Source organism: Drosophila serrata, unplaced genomic scaffold, assembly GCF_035046125.1.
Source record: "Drosophila serrata isolate PLE 108 unplaced genomic scaffold, ASM3504612v1 contig_376, whole genome shotgun sequence".
NCBI lineage: Eukaryota > Metazoa > Arthropoda > Insecta > Diptera > Drosophilidae > Drosophila > Drosophila serrata.
The window spans coordinates 449,320-468,770 of NW_028257274.1; the positions used below are offsets into that span (position 1 = coordinate 449,320).

The 19,451-nt window shown below is 44.5% G+C and overlaps 1 protein-coding gene across 1 annotated transcript in view; it reads right to left on the reverse strand.

The window, feature by feature from the left end:
- Nucleotides 1-19,451, reverse strand: part of tnc (tenectin) — a 40,474-nt gene that overhangs the window by 16,442 nt on the left and 4,581 nt on the right. Inside the window, 1 exon segment of the mRNA XM_020960421.2 lies at nucleotides 6,180-6,286. Coding sequence (XP_020816080.2) covers nucleotides 6,180-6,273 — 94 coding nt within the window. The 5' untranslated portion in view covers nucleotides 6,274-6,286.

Genomic DNA, 19,451 nt, shown 5'->3' on the forward strand with positions numbered 1-19,451 from the left:
TCGAGTCAATGCACCTGCGATAGAGATCTCTCTCCCTTTTTGCTTTTCTTCAATCTTTCCTCTGCTAATTACCATTTTGCTCTTTGCTCGCTTTATGTCTTAATAGTGTCAAAATGAATTCAAACACGCCAACTGACAAAGTTATAAGTCTGCTTAGTGCTACCTGTGCTGATATAAAACCTCATAACGAATGGAGTTGTTCTAAGTGATTTTAGAGGGAGATCGTAATTCTTCTTTTCTTATTATTTTAAGAGATTGAAACCTTAGACTTGCCTTGTAAAAATTCTAGAATTTATTACTTAATGACAGTGATGAATCTCTAAGCCAAGTGTACATAGCTTCTGGTCAGGCAGCCAACCGAAAACTTTAGCACTGACCGTCTCCAGGTACTCCACCAGCTCCTCCTCCAGCTCCTACTCCTTCCCAGCTCCATTACATCACCAGCTCCATCATTGTCTTGTCTTTAGGCTTGTTAGCGTGCTGGCTTTTCTTAGACAGCGATTAGCAGTTGGCGCCAGGCTGAAATGTCTAATTGAGAGCCTAGGTGGAGGTGCAATTGACCATGCCGGGAATGCAGAATGCAATCTAGGGTTGGTCCAGCTCCAGTAGCAGAACCAGAACCCCAAAGTCAAAACCGAAACCCGTCATAAACGGCAATTAGCAGACGACAACAGCAAAACACAAAAAATTGGGTCAGGGCGGCGGCTGCTGCTAATTGCCATAAATATGAATAAAAGCCACCAGTGTTTGCCGTTTAATTAACATTTCGAACACGTTTTTGGACCGGCAACGTGTTATACAAATCCGTATTAGCATATTCACGCCGAGAAATTGCATAAAATGCCAAAACAGAAGATAGCCGGAGACTGGCAACCGACAACCGACAACCGACAGCCGGCGACCACGACAAGTTCAAGTTCAATGACATCAAAACAATAATAGGGAAATACGAATGGAAATAGCAGCAGTAGGAGGAGGAGGAGCATACATAATATGAGCCATGATTATGGAGATACAGAGATACAGAGATACTCGGGTGAGGTGTCTGACTGTATCGGGTCTGGGAAATCGCAGCCAGTATTGTATTACGTATACGTAATGCTGGCACAAAGTAAACCCAGCCGGCGTTTTGCTCTACTAAACACCCAAGATATTCATTTGCATTTCCCCAGAGCGAGTCCCCGGAGCAGGTTGTGGGTTTCTCCAGGCCAAAAATAGAAATTACAGCAATCATTGGAAACCATTTCATTGTCAAGGTGAAAGGTGCACGAGGGGATTGGAAGATTGGGAGAGCCGAGGCGTTAATAGCCAAATTGTGTAATTGCAACATGACTCTCACTCTGGTTTTGGTCTTCGCACACTACCGTTACACTTCAAATTGGCGGCAGTTAAACGCCGACTTATTTACTTAAATGAAATTAGCCCCCGACCTTGTCGCAGGAAGTCGAGAATTTAACGCTGATAAAATCAAAAGAACTGCCTGTCTTCTGACTGCGCCGCTTCCTTCTTGCCTCGTCTAAGTTTCCGCCTCCGATTCTGGTTCACACGCTGCTCCGGCTTCTGGCCATTTAATTGGAGAATCAAGTGCAGCCTGGCACTGGCACTGGGGGAGCTGTGAGCTGGGAGCTTAGATCTCGGAAAGCGGCAACCCTTTGGTCTGGCCTGGTCATTGCCCTCGGCCCCCTTGGAGATCCGAAAGATGCCAAGATCTTAAGATGCGGAGATGCGGGACTTGCGTGGGTCGGATCAGCGCTAACTAAGTGGCTCTGTGTTTGGGCATTTAAGCCGAACAAATGTGTCTTTTATGAGTGTCTCGAAGTCCAGGGTCAATTTATCATATCAACTCGGAGACAGAACACTCGGGGAAAAACTATATACATTTATCTATATTTTCAAATGACAATTTTATCGAAAAATCAAGTTTTTAAAATCTCATAACTAAGCCAAAAATGAATTAATTTCAATTCGGAAAGCTTTTCTATGCTAGTTTTTATGTGGTTAACAATTCTGCATACTGAGTTTTAAAATTTTAAAAATTCAATATTTTGCCAATTTTTGACAATTTTAATGATGTAACCCCTTATAGAATTTTGCAAAAATTGAAAAAATTTATTTTTCCACCAGACATTGCTAGATCGATTATGCTGTTCATTCTGATCAAGAATATATATGGTTTATAGGGTCGAAAATGACTCCTTCACTGCGTTTTAATCTTCTGACTGAAATATTAATAACCTAAAAGGGTATTATTTTTCTCTCAGTGAACCTAAAGCTTAGATTTGCGTTCACACCGAAAAGATTTTGACAAATTGACGAACATCTGGGGGAGGCGATGTTGGTGGCCAAAATACAAATCGAAATGAAAGGAAAGTCGTTTGCCGAGTCGTTCAGCATAAATGCTTATTTATGGTCAAGAGTCAATACAAGATGGAGGTGGAGAGTTCAAGTTGAAGTATGAATTTGTAGCTGGTGCCGGAGGAGGGATTCTAATTGTGTCACTGTCGAAAGTTTCTCCGCCCCATTGGCGAATCTCACGGGAGCACTAGAGATCGGGGATCCGAGCACCGAGCATCCCAGACAGAGACCCGTTCTGGCCATTCGTGCGGGCCAACCCGCAAGTTCGTGATCTCCGGCTTGCGTACTTGTTCTCTAAGTGGCTACGAAATTCCACAGCCACGCAGCCAACACACATCTTCGGCATCGCCATCATCATCGCCTTCATCGTCTTGGCCATATCGGTCAATGGTCAGCGACTCTGGCCAGTTCTGTTTGCCCAGCAAACAGCCTCGCTGGTGTTTGCATATATGAAATATTTACGAGATGGAGGAGGTGGTGGAGAAGCACCAGGAGGCGGAGTACCGTTGGTGCTATCAACGCGATAAGCCAGAGCTGGAGAGCCATAGAGCCAAATCCGCCTTGCCACTTGACATTGAACCTGGTCCATGTGGCAGCCAAGTTAATTATATGCGCGTGGCTAAGCGGATGACTGGACGCGTCTGAATCTTGATTAACGCTTCTGCCCAGGGCCTGATGACGCTGCTGATGACATCAGCGAGCCATGCAATTAATATCAAACCATAATGATGAGTACCTGAATGCACTGAGAGAAACTCAGAAGGAAGGTACTAGAGTAAGAGGTATTAATTGAAGTAATTTCTTTATATAAAGAGGGAATATATAAAATATGGGAGAAAATATATTAAATATATTCATATAGATATCAGAAATTTTGATTAAACATTGATGATATCAGAGATCGTATTTAAGAAATAACAACATCTTAGATGATATTTAATACCCTTGCAAGGGTATTATAATTATAATCAAAAGCTTCTAATTATGTGAAGAAGTCATTTGCGACCCTATAAATCATATATATTCTTGATCAGAATCAACCGGAGAATCGATATAGCCATGTCCGGTTAAAAAAAAAATTTTTTAAATTTTTGCAATTTTTGCAATTTTTACAAGGGGTTACATCATTAAAATTTTCAAAAATTGGTAAAATTTTCAATTTTTTAAATTTTAAAATTGAGTATGCAGATTTATTAATATAATAAAAACTAACATAAGAATGGTTTTCGAATTGAAATTAATGATTTTTTGGCTGAGCTATGAGGTATTTAAATTTTGATTTGTTGAAAAAATTGTCGTAGATTATTATACAACATTTTCTCTCCGTGTTGCTGTTCTTGGAGCCTGGGCTCAAAAGTTCTCTTGGCACACGCACACACAGCCTTGGATCGCATCGCATCCCATCCCATGGCATCGCATCGATAATACTAAGCTAATTAGGCACATCGGCGAGCATCATCATCGTTTTGCGGAGGCCCGGGCCTGGGCACAGAGTTAGATGCTTCCGCAAAAGTGCCATAAAGCTGGGGCCCCGTAAAGCGGCGATTTATATGCGCAATAAACAAAAATATTGAAGATCTTCGTGCGGAGCACTAATGCCTTTGTAATTGGTTATAAATTAAGAAGTCACAAAAACTGGCAAAGCACATTTGAGTGGAGGGAATGGAGCTGGGACTGGAACTGGACCCGAAGCTGGGCAAGGTTCAGTGACCATGTAGTGTTCGTAGGTGTCAATTGGACAGGCAAAAAGGAAGAACTGGAAGACCCCCAAGCAGGTGTACATAAGATCTATAATAAGCCTGAGAAAAACCAGTTCGAAGAGGAGGAGAAGGAGGAGGCTGATTGATGAAAACGCCCCATCCATCGACCGCCGAAGAAGCACGGAGCTCGAAAATTGCCATCTTCGCGGTAATGATAATGTGTGGCGGCTACTGGATGCTGATGGAAGATGATGCTCGTTCCGCCGACCTTGAGCTTGAGCTGGAGCTTGAGAGATTGAAATTGCAGAGGCCCTCGAAGCGATTGGGATGCCTCATCAAATGCTGGGCAAACAATTGGCATGGATCGATCGATCGATCGTGCGATCGATGGATGCTGTTGCCTTTTGTTATGACGCAAATGCCACTTGTTGTGAAGTGCGTGTATCTTATAGATACACTCTCGCACTCACTCCACACACTCTCTGGTAAAATGATCCCCCGGCTGACATTCGCGCTAGTCCCATTGATTTATAGCTCGCAGCTGTCGGCGGCTTTCGATGGAGTTTAGAACTGTTGAGGAGTGGAGTATCTGTTGAGTCATGCCCAATATTATAATGGAACAATTCAATTACCAGGCCCTGCTGGGAAAACTCTTTGGCTGCGGAGTTCATCAAACTTCTCATTGGGGCTCCATTAGGCCGTTTTGCTGCTGCCTTGCCATGGCTTGTTAGTGTAACCGATTTGTGGCTGTGTGTAATAATCAATAAATAGGTGAGAAGCCCTGGCGGGGCTTTCCGGAATCACCACCATCATCAACACCATGGGTTCTCGCCTCCAAATCCCCTTACTCTTCTACCTTCTCCACACCATCTCGGGCGGCTGCCCATTCACAAAATTCTTTTCCACTTTATTTCCCTCGCTTTGTTAGAGGCCCATTTCCATATGCGCCTCGGACATGTGTTAATGAAAATTCCGAGAATTCTGAATGCAGGCAGCGTGGAGCTGGCTTCGAGCTGGAGTACCATGAATGTGGGTCAACGAGCTGACTATTGTCGCCTATCGTTTTGACTAGGCCAAATCAGTCAGAGCCAAAGAGACACGGCTAGCAGATGGAGATGGAGCTGGAGTTGGAGTCGGAGTTGGAGCTGCAGCTGGGGATGGAGCTGAAGCCGTTGCCTATTTATTGAAAGCCCATTAAACAATGGCTCTGGACGACGGGCACTGGGTGTCTCCGGTTATGGACCGAATGATTGGTGGGTACTGCCTCGAGTGGCATTAACTACGGTATGGTTTTGGCATTCGTTGACCGATATTCCTCCCTCTGCACTCTCTCTCTCTCACTTTTTTTGGGTTTATTTGGCTCTAAGTTCTGTTTAAACAAGTCGTTAAATCGAACACGCCCAAAAGACGACCCAATAGTGAAGACAAGGAAACCCAAAAAAAGAACGAGCGCAGCGCATGGGTAAATGTGAAAGTTAACACATTTTGGGCAGATGATGCAGATGCATCTAAATGGACAGTCCGAGGATGGTGGTAATGATGTCCGAGGCCATTAGCACTTGCTTTTAATTATGACCCATCTCCGGTAATAGTCCCAGTACGAGTCCCTCTTGGTTCCACTCGATTTCCATTTAAATGGAAACTCGTGGCACAATTGAATTTGGGACACCCCCGATGAGGCACACGGAGAGAAAATAATCGATAAAATAGTTGTAGTAATATTTCCAAGATCTTCTCGAGAGAGATTCAAAGATTGGAATGAAGAATCAAGAATTTCAGGCTCTGTAACCTAAGTTTAAAGTCAGGAACATATCATTTCTTTCTGTATAAATTGTATATATATTTTTCCCAGTGCCTTGCTAATTAAATTTCGCACCCAAAATGCAACAGACTGTCACTCAGACTGACCCCTGACCCTGGACAAGTGGAATCCGCATTGCAAAACGGCAGCTGTTGCCAGCTGATGGCAATTTGTCACAATGGCTTTAATTAGCCATGGATTCTACGGCGATTTATGGCAGAATAATCGGAATAGACAGGGAATATAGACCGAATAGAGCCCGGCAGATGCGAGGTACTTAGGCTGGCTAAACATAATTTATGTTGACATAATAAACCACTTACCGGCTTGTGTGGGTATCAGGGCCATGGCCAGCAGGACGAGCGCCAGATACAGCAGCTCCTCGAGTCCCGGTGGACTCGAACGTCTCCTTGTCATCTTGTGGTTGTAACTGCAATGGAGTAGAGAGAGGAGAGATGGGGCTTAGTAATCGTACGTGATAACAAAAGAGATCTTTGACGACATTCTTGCGGACAGGCCCGTTTAACCCTTAAACAACAATCAACAAATCGGGGGCGACGATGGCAATATGTTCCTTAAACGACGGGCACTTCATTAAAAAAGCATGACAAGGCGCATGCCGTTTACCGTCGCCCCTCAAACCCATCGCATCTCAATTTATTTTCCTCCTTTCTCTGTTCTGTATTTTTCTGTATTTTTCTTTTTTTACTCCAAAATTTTCAATGGCCTTCGCACAAAAGCAATTTACGTGCACAAACAGCGGAGATGTTTTTCGGGCGGATGGGAGCGTTGACATGTGAGCCAGCGAAACCACCACCATCATGGACACTACTCGGGCACCCTCCCTCCCATCCTGACTGGCTGTTTTTCTTCAATTGTTTGCGGAAATCACTTGTTTGCCGATTTGACAGATGTGCAATTTTCCCTGACATCCTCTCGCAGCCACCCAACCCTCTGGCAGAGGTCAGAAATGCCCATCCGAATGTATCCTGCCAAGTATCCTGTGCCCGCTGATTGAAAATGTCAGGCGCACGCAAGGAAAAACTTCCAGAAATTGGACAACCTTAGGCCACCCCCCAAACTTCTAAGGACTCAAACTAGGACTTGGACCTCCCCTGGAGTTGGTCCCATCGTTATAATTAGCAGGCGGCGGCAACCGCCACATATCACGGCTTATCGCCGGACAACTGCCAACTAACTCCGCCGGGTTTTATTGTCGTCGTCGTCGTGGTCGTGGTCGTTGTGGGTTAATGGCATCGAATGGCATCCACATTGGCGGCACATACGCTTCATATTTTCATTTATTAGCCCAGTTTGCTTGTCGGCTTTTATTTGCTTTATGCTACTTTAATCAAGTCCCAGGAGATGCAACACGTGATTCCATCCGAGGGGTTGGAAAACGAAGGTGAGGGATGCTGAGTGCTCTTTGACGAGGGGTGAGAACTTTGGTGGGGACTTTGCTTGTATTTGAGGGGGCGTGTCTGGTGGGTATGTTATCCAATTTTATACATTCCATAAAGCAATAAAACTTCCACCTAAGCACAATGGGATCAGGAAGAGCGGAGGTATAGTGTTGCAGGGATTTCCAACCACGATAGGTGTAAGGGAATATTAGAGTATTGACTGGGATTTCAATTGGGAAATCTATGGTTTTTCCACACTTATTATCTTGGATATTCTGTGGTATTTTAGGATTTATTAACTAGCTATCTAGAAACTTTGGAAATGCTTTCTCCTCTTCTACGTTATCTTTATATTGTATTCTAATCTAAAAGTAATCTCTTAATGATTGAGCTCTTTCAAGCCCCACTGTACCGTAACCTGTCACTTTGGTATACCATCTGGATCGGCCTCTGTGTGGGGGCTATGGCATCCCGGATCCCCTTCCGCAATTCTCCTGAAATCCGAGTGGTTTCGGTTACACTCCCCGTCCATTCCTGAGACGCCTTCCCCCTGGGCGGCAACGCTAACGAAACAAGCAAATAAAAATCGGCTAATGCTTGACTCAGGCTTCGGAGGCTGGAGACTGGAGGTTCATCATAAATGCGCGAATTGTGCTCATTAAAATGCAGGCAGGCAGGGAAGGAGCAGCAATGGAGGGCAGAGGAAGAGGTGGTGGCCCCAGGAGTCACAAATGGCATTGCTGCGTGCCGTGGCAACAGCAACAATAACGAGAAGTATGCAACACACGAAGCCGCCTCGGTCAAGTTGAGAGATTGCTTCATGGATGGAGTAGCTGCAGCACTGAGAGAAAGTTCTAGGGAAATGCTATACATCATTGGAATAATTAGAAATCTGATTAATAGATTGTACTACTCTTATATGCCACATCTTTGAAAGGTCTAGGGCTTTCTGTAAAGTCTCCTTGTTAAGGATAAGATACCCCTGGAATCCTTTCCTTTTCTTAGTGTAAAATCTAGCTGATTCTGATGCCTGGCTTTTGAGCCTCCAGTAGCTACGTCGTCTGCTTGTTGATGACGAGTTGACATGACGAGCGACAATAACAATAATGATAATCTCACACGGCCGCAATGATGATGATGATGATGATGATGATGATGATGCCGATGCTAAGGCTGATGGCGAATCCGACTGACTGACAACGGAAGCGACACAAACTGGCTATTAGTTGCCGGCCAAAATGGCACTTGTTCTAAAGCTATTAGCAACACACGAGCAACATGTTGCTGCCAACTGGCAACAGCAACTTGTTGCGGTAATTATTCCGCTGTTTGTTGTAGTTAATGCTACCCCTGCCCCTGCTCCCCTGCTCCCCAGCTCCGGCTCTTGGCCAAATGGCTAAATGGTAAACAATTTTTATTCTTTCTCATTTCTGCAGCATTCAGTATTTGGGTTAAGACCAAATAAAGGGGTGGTCACCGGCCAGCTGCTGCTATCTGCCCCATACACATATGTGTGTGTGATGTGTGTGTTGTGTATGTTGTGTGTGTGACCCCATTTTGGATTTGTGAATGAAGTGGCCAAAAGTCAGCCCCACTCGGGTATAGAAACTTTTACCCAAAACGAGGCAGGCGCTTGTTAACTTGGCCAACTTGGCCACGGGGCGGCAATATCGGTCATGGGAAATTTGCAAGATTTTTTTTTAGTTTCGGGCGAGGCAAAGGCAATGCATCTTCATAGCCAACAATGGATATTATGCGTTATGAGGCATTCCCGATCCTCCTTCTCATTCTCCTCCTCCAACTGGCCACAAAGGGTGGACTTGTCAGTGTGGACTGGACCAGTGTTCCCAGGGGGAGCAGCAGTTCTATTCTATATTCTATTTCGGGAAGCAGGCATTGTGCGCATGCGTGGATAGCTCCCAAGTTGCCAAGTTGCAAGTTTCCCGTTCCCGTTCCCCATTTCTCATCTGCAGTTTCAACTACAACTCCAGCTCTAATATAAATGTGTGGCAGTCTCGAGGAAAATTTACATTTTACCAAGGCAGACACAAGGCCTCAATGGAGGGTGGGAAAATTTCAGGCCCAGTCAGCGAGCAAGTCAGCCAGCCATGGGCAGCATTTTGACAGTCTCGGCACGAGGAGGAAGCGGCAAGGGAAATGGGGAGGGAAAACCCATTGGTGGAAAGCCTTCGTTAGCATATCAAAAGGTGTCTCTTGTCAGAGAGCTATCTTGTGTCGGCTGTCGTGTCTCTCTGACTCTGACTCTGACTCTGGTTCCTCGTCTCCGGCTCGGACTCTTCCTTCAGTCTCTGGTGGATTTGTACCATGACCCACAAATACACTTTGGCGCACGCATCTAACGACCGGCGACCCATCGACAAGAGATCGCAGCCAGAGATCGATGGCAATTTGCAATTTGCAGAGCCGAAAGATGCGAGTTCTGCAACTGTGCGGCATGTGGCTTTAATTGGATTCTGGCCCGGTATCAAATTGACATTTAGCACACACAGACACACAAGTCTCCCCAGTTGCAATCCCGATCCCTGGTCCATGGATGACCCCAACCTCACGCGTCCATCTGGGATATGCTTCAGCCATTCCCCTCCCCTCCCCTAACCGATCGATACCCATTTTGATTCCCATTTCCAATACCGATCCCCATTCCTATCCCGAGCTTATCGCATTACATTTCTTCGATTGCAATTGCAATTGCCGCGATGTCTGTTGCCTGGCTTTGTGTTAATTTGGTTTCTGCGATCTTCGATTCGCCAGTGCCACACATTTAACGGTCCAACCAGCGGCAGCAGCAATTGCAAATTGCATTCTTATTTCTAGTTTGTTATTTTATTTTTATTTCTTCTATTCTGTTCTGTCATTCGACATAAATCTGTTGGCGTGTTGCTTCTGCCCTCACACGTGTGTGATTATGGCCCGTCTATTGCGCATAGTTGTGGCCAATTTTGCGGGCCAAATTGTTGTGGCTTGAACCGTGAGTGCTGCCAATTTGCAGTTGGCCTCCCTCTAGGAATGTGCGACCTTGCAATTGCATCAGTCACTCACTACTCGGTGTTTGGTCATTTTGTCTAGCAATCACAGAAAGTGTTAGAAATTGAGGAACAATAAGTTTATTATGCACTTCCCTCCGATCTCATTCGATGCAAATCATCGACCCCTTGGCAAATTTGGAGCTTGACCTCCGCTTAGATTGACCTTGTGGCAATTTTCAGCAACATCTTCAGGGGCCAAATTGAAGGAGTTTGCTTTCGAGATTAATAAAAGCTCACGATTGGCAAACATAACGGAGTTAAGGCTTCTTTGGCCAGCAAATCGAGTGAGTCACTTGTCGTCGGCATGCGGAAGCTGCCCAGAGAGCACGACTGCAGAGCTCCACATCTGGAGATGAATGCCACGATGGAACACGATGGAGCACTGCAGGCAGGCAACGCCAACGCTGGCCAAAGAGTGCTCCTGGTGACTGCTCCCAACTCCAACTCCAACTCCAAATCCAACTCCAAAGCGCGACGGCAATTTGCCATTTTCGCTGTGTCGCAGCCGGCACTTGAACTGGATTAGTTGCCTGCCCGCCTTGATTTGTGACAAATCTTGATGATGCTGGCTACCGTGTGCTCCTCGCCTGCAGCATGCGATGCCACCACCACCAGTAGCTCGTAGCTGGTAGCTGGTAGCTACTCCATATATGTGTGGCCACTGGGACGGGAAACTGGTACTGACCCACGGAAGATCGTGAGCTGATTTTGTTTCTAGCCTAACCGAGGCGAGCCTCGTTTTTGCCACAAATTTCTCTTTTTCTTGGGGTCAAGTTTGTGGCTACAGAAGCGTTCTGATTTCACTGTGGCCGTTGCAGTTGCAGTTGCAGCTGCATGCTATTTTATTTGTATTTTTTATTTTTTACTCCAAGTTGGAAGACTAATGAGCTGCTCGCTTTGCTTCGCTTAATTAAAATCAACATCACAATTAGGCATTTCGCCTGCGGCCATTTCGCTTTCGGGGTCACTTTTCATTTGAAATATGGCTAAGGCCACACGCTAACCCGATTTTCCATTTGGCCAATACGTGTTTGTGAATCCGAGATCCCAAAGACGCTTCACAGTTCGTTCTTCGACACTCGACTCCTTCTCCGTTTAACGACGCCTACACGTGTCTTTGTAGTGAGTTTTTATATTGGTTATACAATGTTCAAATCGATTTGCAAATTTGAGACATAAAACCCAGAAACAGCCACATCAAGGTGCCAACAAAAAAACGAAGACAAAAAAACGAATTTCACGTTTCGCAAACTGCAGACGCTCTAGGAAATTCAATGGATTTCAAGCGGAACGAACCAAAAAAACTGCACTAAACTTGAGCATCAAATAAAATTAATAATAAATATATGATTCATATCTCTGATGAGTTTTCTAGCTTGGGGCTACAATATTCTTCAGGGAACTACCCTAAATAGCACATCTTTAAACGCCTTCTATCAAAAGCAAACTGGTTCTAATTATGCCACCGAAATAATGTACATACACTGGGGGAAAATGCCGAGAAATTCCTTAATCTAAACCTATAGAATAAAGTTGTATTAGAACCTTTACATTTCATAGTAAAGCTGGAAAAGAATCATCACTATCAATGGCAAAAGACTACAATACAAGTTATCGATCAGGGTATTCATTGATAGACCTACATTTCTCTCTCTGTATTATATAAATGCGTTCAATTTGAATAGACTTCGGGCCAAAAACAGTTATCCAAATAAATGTAGACGTAAAGCTCAGGCGGCTACGTGATTGGAGAGTAGAATTTCAAAAAGTGGATCAATGAGCGTGCGCGCGCTTTTTTGGCGCGTTTTCAACTCAACTCGACTCGGGTCTCTCATTAATACTGATGATTACTCATGGCCATGTAATTCGTCAAGTACTTTGGCCAAAAAAAAAAAAAAAAATCGCTTAAGCCGGGATGCTATGGGAAATGCCCGGATATGTATTTATTCCGAGTTCCGTGATGTCATGGCACAGGCATTGTTTTTCGGCTGCCTTGGAAGTGCAAGTCAGCAGCGATCTCAGACTCTCTTCCCACTTGGAGTGACTCATTGGCCAGCTGGGATAATTACAAATGCCCAGGGCGGAGATCTAGCCAAGAATCAACGCATCCCAGACATCGAATCGAATCGAAACGAATTGATTCCAATGTCCCAGCCCCGGGCAGGCTAGTCTGGAGTTCTAGGGGTCTCGACTCTGGGTACCGGGTACCGGGTTCTGGGTTCTGGGTTCTGGGGTCTCCTCCTCATCCTTGGCTTTAGTCGCTTCGAGGAATTCACTTGACTTGGCCAGTCTAATGCTGCCAACCAGGAAATGCCAATCAATGAGGAATACATGCGTTCCGAGGCGAGTCTATGCCGATAGAGAGCCAGTCGAAGTCGGAGTTGGAGTCGGAGTCAGAGTCGCCGTCTCGACAAAACAAATAAATTAAAAATTGCATTAAAATGTAGAAAATGAAAAACGTTGCCTTTTCCAGCTGATTTCAGGTAGGCAGACAGGAGGAGGCACTAGGAGGAGCAGGAGGAGCAGGAGGTGGAGGAGGAGGATGGGCCGGGTTCATGGCATAGCTGTGCTGTCAACTTGAAATCGCACGTTTTCCTACGCGCTACAAAGTCGCGTCGCAATGCCGATCGAGGAGCTGGAGCTGGAGTTGGACCTGGACCTGGAGACGGAGTCACAGAACGGACAGGGGGCAAAATGTGCTAAAATATGCGCAAACAGCGCAGGCCGCCGCGGTCTTAACTTGGCTCTGACTTTGGCCGGGCAGAGCATAAAGTCATGGCACTCACACACACAACACAGTGCAGCACTCTGCAGCTGCACTTCCAGGCGAAGCTCCAGCTCCAGCTCCAGCTCAGAGCTCCAGCTCAGAGCTCCAGCTCAGAGCTCCAAGCTCCAAGAGGAACCGCCGCCGCCGCCGCCTCATATGAGTGAGTGTTTTAAATCATGCTGCCTGCCAAAGTCATGATTCATATACCGTTAGCTGCTCATTTCCACACAAATAAATCCCGAAAAGCGCATCGCATCCCAGGCATTGGAAAAGGATGGCCCATTCCCAGTCCCATTCCCCCACTCAAGAGCCATCGAACGGCGCCCAGAGCAAGTCTGGGTGAGGGATCCGATCCTGTGACCAATTTCACAGGTGCTCCTCCAGGGCCATTCGATGCGATTTATCAGAATCAGCATTCGATTTGGGGAATATCTTAGATGGAGAGGAGATTGGGGAATCTTAAGGAGGAGTGGGAGTGGCTAGGGAGCCTAGGTTGGTAACACTTAATTACAGAGAAATAAAAAGCAACACTATATGATCCTTAAGATATTCTTTTAAATTGATATATGTACCTATTCGAGGACATTTCTCTCTCTGCATTAGATTCTAAATATAGAGGTGCCTGAGGAGAGCTATCGGTAAGGAGCAAAACTAGTCCCCCATTGGACACACTTTAATATGCATAAAAACCTGATGGTTCCATAGCTACACGTGCGGGCAAATAATTAAACTGATGCTCTGTCATTAAGAGATGAACGTGAGATTTGGTTCAGTTGAGACCAGAAACTATGCTCTCCATTGAGAAAACAAATCTTTTTTGCCCTGGCAATTTCACTTTTATTTGGCCAGTCCCGAGCCGAGTTTATTTGTTTGGTAATGTAATGCCAAAGGAAAGTGTTCTCCGAGGTACACGGGTATTAAAAGTGAGCCAGGCAAAAACCTATTAAGAGACCGCCATGGAAAGTTGTTGGGTTGTTGGTTTGTTTTTTGGTAAAAGTTATGCAGGTGGCTTTTGGGCCTCTGCAAACATTCCAGAGAGGTTCTTGCCGAAAGGTTTTTATTTCATTTCGAGGGGGAATCTCTGTACGATATCTTAAGATCTAATATCCGCTGAGCTGGGTTACTGCACTTTAAACTTTAAACCCGACGGTGCCCATCGTAAAATACTCACTTCCGAGAATGTGCCGAAAAAATAGAGAATATATAGAATGAGAGATGATATGAAATGAAATGAAATTGAATTTCATGGCTGGTCAACCGGGCTATTACTATTACTATTACGATGGCAGATGGCTGGCAGAAGAATGAGCCAGCGGGGGGCTATTAAAGCCAACCAGTTTTTGTTGCTATTAACGAGGCGGGTTCTTAGAACCCACCGACCGGCCGACCGACCGACAGGCATTTCGGGTAAGAGTTTCCGCATTATGATGTTCGTACAAGTATAAATATAAATAGTTGCCATAACACTTGACGGAATGACTATACCTAATTAGAAGCGCCCACAGCGGACTCTGCCCGCTTGATAAATGACTTGAGAGTTTCACTGAGTTGCGGGGAACTTTCCAGATATTCATCCGGAGAAGAAGGAGAAGAAAATCAACTTTCTGAATTTTTCGAAATTTTTAACTCAATTTATTAGCTCTTGCAAATTGGCTTCAAATTGATTTTTCCAACCCTCCTTCGCTTATAATTGCATGAGCCAAAATAAATTGACTGCTCGATATATGGATTTTTCAGCTCGACTGCTCTGACACTTAATAGATATGTATATAATAATTTATTTATGCAGCGACATTTAAAACACGAATTTCAACTTTGCCATCAATTTCATGGCCATTGTCCGAGTGCAAGTGTCACTCAGCCATGCGACTGTCCGCTTGGAAATGGCAAAACATTTATATTCGTCTCTCAATTTCAATTAGAAGGCTTATGGCCATTGTTTGTTCCCCAATTGGAGTTTGTATTTTAAGCTTAACTTTAAGCTTAAAGAGTTTGGAACAAAAAAAGGGTTGCAAGAGGCCACAGGACAGGAAGGGGCCCGCTGCCACTTGAGGGCAGCAATGGAGTCAAGTGGCAAAACAATGCAGAAGCGTTGGAATTTCCCCCACAAGGATACATGGGATGCTGGGATAGTCAACCTGTGTATGTGCGGTATGTCCTCTTCAATAATGAGCGCCATGTCTAAGGATGAAAGCCGGTTGTGCGCTTTATTACCTCATCACAGGCCTCAAAGATACCCAGCCAGCGACGCGACTCCTTTGCTTTCCTTTCCAGTCTGTTGTCGAGGCACGCACCTGGCAGGGACCACCAAAGGCTTCTCAAAAGCACTGAGCGAATTATTGGGTAGATATTAAATATTAGAAACTAAGATGAAATCTTTCTCAATGCATTTCTACAAGCTTATATATATTTTCTCCCATTTAAATATATCCTTTTCCTGCTTTACTGCTGCCTTGATTGCTTTCCTGCTGCATAAATTAGAGGGTCGCCCTGCCTGTCCTTTCTGTATGTGTTTGCTTCATTTCGCGACTCAATTTGCTGACTTTTATTGTTTCAGCGCTGAACAAATGCACTGCTAAATTATTTATTTATGCAAATTGAAGCAGTTAAGCAGCGGCAGCATCGCAGGCATCGTTGCAGTGAAGCAAAAAGTGCAGCCATTTGTTTGCTGTCCAATTTACCACTGCATACTTTTGCGCGTCGTCCTGATGTCTCAATTACCTTTATGCCAGCCAGGAGAATGTGTCACCAAGGGAATTATATTCAAAAGTACATACCTGAAAAACAAGATAGAGAGAGAAATCGATTAGATATGAGTAACAATAAATGTATGTAAATCTATGGAAAACCAGCAGAAACCAAGAGTCAAGATTTGGGTCAGCAAAGAATTCATAAAAACCATATCTCTATATAGATGATGATGATGCTGTCGTCATCGAAGGGTGCGCAAATCGTTTATTATGCGGACATCATTTAATTGAACTGATTTATCTTTATTTGCGGTTTCGCCGGGGTGTTTTGTTTTGTGACTAACCGCTGATTAAACATTGCCACAGATCAGATTCCATACGAAAGCTGGTTCCAAATTCCCCTCGCATTTGGAATGCGACAGCTATAAAAGTTCCGAGAAGCTTCCAGCTCCCAGCTCCAGCTCCCAGCTCTTCAAACTCATTACTGATTTCAACCAGCTACTATAAGCTCTAACCCGTAATGAGCTCGATTTTATAGACCATTCCGCCGATCAATCTCCATATATATCCCCCCAATATCATCTTCGTTCGCTTCTCACATCCATTTTCATTTGCAATATTTCGACGCCTTGAAACGTAACTGTATTTCTTTTATGGCTTACTTATTTACTTGCAAATACAATGGAAATTAATTTCATTCACGAATCGTAGAAACATCTTCGCGTCGCAGCTCTTTCTTTCTGATTTTTGCCCCGGGCTTTGAATCGCTTGAAACTTGTTTTCTTGGGGATTTCGGATTCGGATTTTGGCCCAGTCGATTTCTTTTGGCCCAGGCGACGACGACGACGACGACGACGACTATTTTTGCATATTTTCTCACAAAAGAATTTCGATGATCTGGCGAAGATCGGGGAAGAAATGGCCAGGTTTGATTTGCCTATTTGGTTTTCGGTTTCTTACGTTTCTTATTTTATTTTACGGCTTTTGCCTTGCGGGTAATTGCAGGCCGGCGATTGAATTAATTTATTGGCTTTCCAGTTGGGCATTGGGCTGACGACCGTTGACTTAATTGTGCTGGCCCCATAACTGTGTTTCATTTTTCGGGGCTTTTTAGACCCGGTTTCGTTTGTGGCTAATAGCCAAGCGACAAAACAAATATATATATATCATATTTAATTTGTGCAGCAAGCAAGCCAACATTGTGACACCTTGACCGCATTGAATTGGCCCTACACTAGGCTTGGCCTTATTGGCCATTATTTGTGCCATTTGAAATTGTATCGAAAATTATATTTTCTAGCTCTAAGAGCCCGGCCATGTCGAAATGCCTGCCAGGGTTTGTGAGCTTAAGTCCTGCAGAAAAGTATAAAAGATTCAAGGATTTTTTTATACCTATAACCATAAATATATATTGGAAACCCTAATTTTATGATTTATGCTTTAACCTGTAACTATTTTGCCTCATAAACTATAGTTCTATACTTATGCCTTGAGGGGCTTTCATGTTTATGGCCTTCATAAAATGCAAAATTCTTTTTCGATTTAAACTTTATGATCATATCAAAGGGGAGGCATGGTTAAGTATACCAGTAAATGGCTGCTATTTTGGCTAATGGCAAGTTGCATTAACACTCTATTGTTGGCCATTAACAGGCACTTGGCAATCGGCATTTGGTCGATGATAACAGGCATTACGCATACGCCAGGTGGTCCCAATCGGAAATCGGAAATCTATGTCGCTCAGACAGAGCACACTTTTTCTTTCAACCGCCTGACACTTTCTTTGGCTATTGAACTCGAAAGGCATCTGTTGCAAACCAGATCGCAGCAGCTAACAGCTACCAAGCGGCAACAACAATTTGGGCCAGAGAAATTCGCGCCCCACGACGACGACGACGACACACTTAAAGCTCTTTGGCCGGCTTGGTGTTTTGTTGTGCTGTGTTTGCTGGGGTTCTTGTTGGCCCATGGAGTGCTCCGTGGAGTGGGTTCTAGACCACGATTTAACCTTGGAGCAGCCGCTGCCTGGGCGTAATGCGAGACAAGTGTCGTCGCTTAGTCGTAATGTGCTTAGTTGCGCTTACTTTCTTTGCCTTTTTGCCTCTCGGCGAGTGTAAGTGTTCGAGTGTGTTTCCCGCGGTCCATGGAAACAAACAGCGTTGGACAATGCTAATGCCGCACATAAACCGATTTACTCAATTAAACTTTAAAATCACAAAAAAGAAAAACGTCCCTGTCTCGTCTCTCTCTCTTTTGGCTTGCTTTTGATTCGGTATGGTTTTCTTTTCAAGTGCCTTTTGGCCCAAGGCAAAGCGAAAAACTGCGAACGTCACAATTTAATTAAGTTAAGTCTCTTGGACGAGCAGCAGCATCATGCATCTTTGGCTCTACTATATCTTCGACTGATAGTTGTCTAGATAATATTTCAAAAACCACTAATGGATTGAAATAAACAAAACCATTAGGATGCCAAATACAAATACAAGATGTTTTGACAGCATATTGCTACATTAATAAACTTAAGGCTTGCCATAATTTATGATATTTTATAGAAATATTTAACAAATATTCTAGCTAAAACCACAAAACTTGAACTGAGATATCACCTATTTAAGCCCAAACTCATATTGGCCATCGACAGCGAGTGTTTTGTGGGTTTTTGGGTTCAGAGACACACACAGGTCGTAATCGGATTAACTGATAGCCGAGTGTGGCAGTCACGCCTGGATGGGGACCTGGCTGCATCTGTCGGATGCGAGATACTCTAATAGATACTATGTTAGATGCTGCCATGGCTAGAGATACGCGTTGCATGACCCGGCCTCGGCTCATTAGGCTTTCGCACAGCTTTTCACTCAATTAGCGCAGCATATCATTTGCATACGGGGCTCTAATTAAATTATGCGATCCGATGGGATGGGATGAGGGGATGTGGCTGTCATGAGGTATGTCATGAGTACTCCTCCTTCTCCTCCTTCTCCTCCTTATTGCCTAACGGCAGAATGGGAGCCCCAACAATGGGACATTAGTCGGGGACCCAGGCCTATCATTATGTAATTTGTCGGGGGCCTCGGTCCCGGAATCTTCAGTGGCCTGACGGCTCCTTACCATGGTGATGTTCTTGGGCTCGGTCAGGTGCTCAACTGATGTGCTGATGTCAGAGCCCGCATCATAACTTAAAAAAGTAGCCGCGCTTCATGCCAGCCAATTAAATATTTTAAAGACTTCTTCTTTCGGTTTTTTTTTCCTTTTTTTTCTGCGCATTTCGGCGAAACGCGGAGGGAGCTGTCCTCCCCAAGTTGCTTTAATCTTTCGTTCCAAGAGATGAAAATTAAAATAAATTAACATAAAAAGTCAAAGAAGCCCAAGAAGTCGAAATAAAAGTTATGGCAACCTGCTCGCTGCAGTGCCACTTAATTGTCATGATAATTTTTCCCGAAAAAAAGAAGAAGTACTTGCCAGAAAGCAGAGAGAAGGCCCCCCTCAAACAAAGGCCCAAATCAGCTGAATTAATTCGATTAAAATATTGAAAGTGACTGAAGAAAAGTCACAGAAGATAAAGACAGAGGGAAAGACAGTTCATCAAAACCATGTGGCCCAAAGTTAAGCATACGCAGTGTGGCCCAACGATAAACTGGTAAAACTTTTTCCCGGCAAACAAAGTGTCCAACTCCCGTGAGCGATGGAG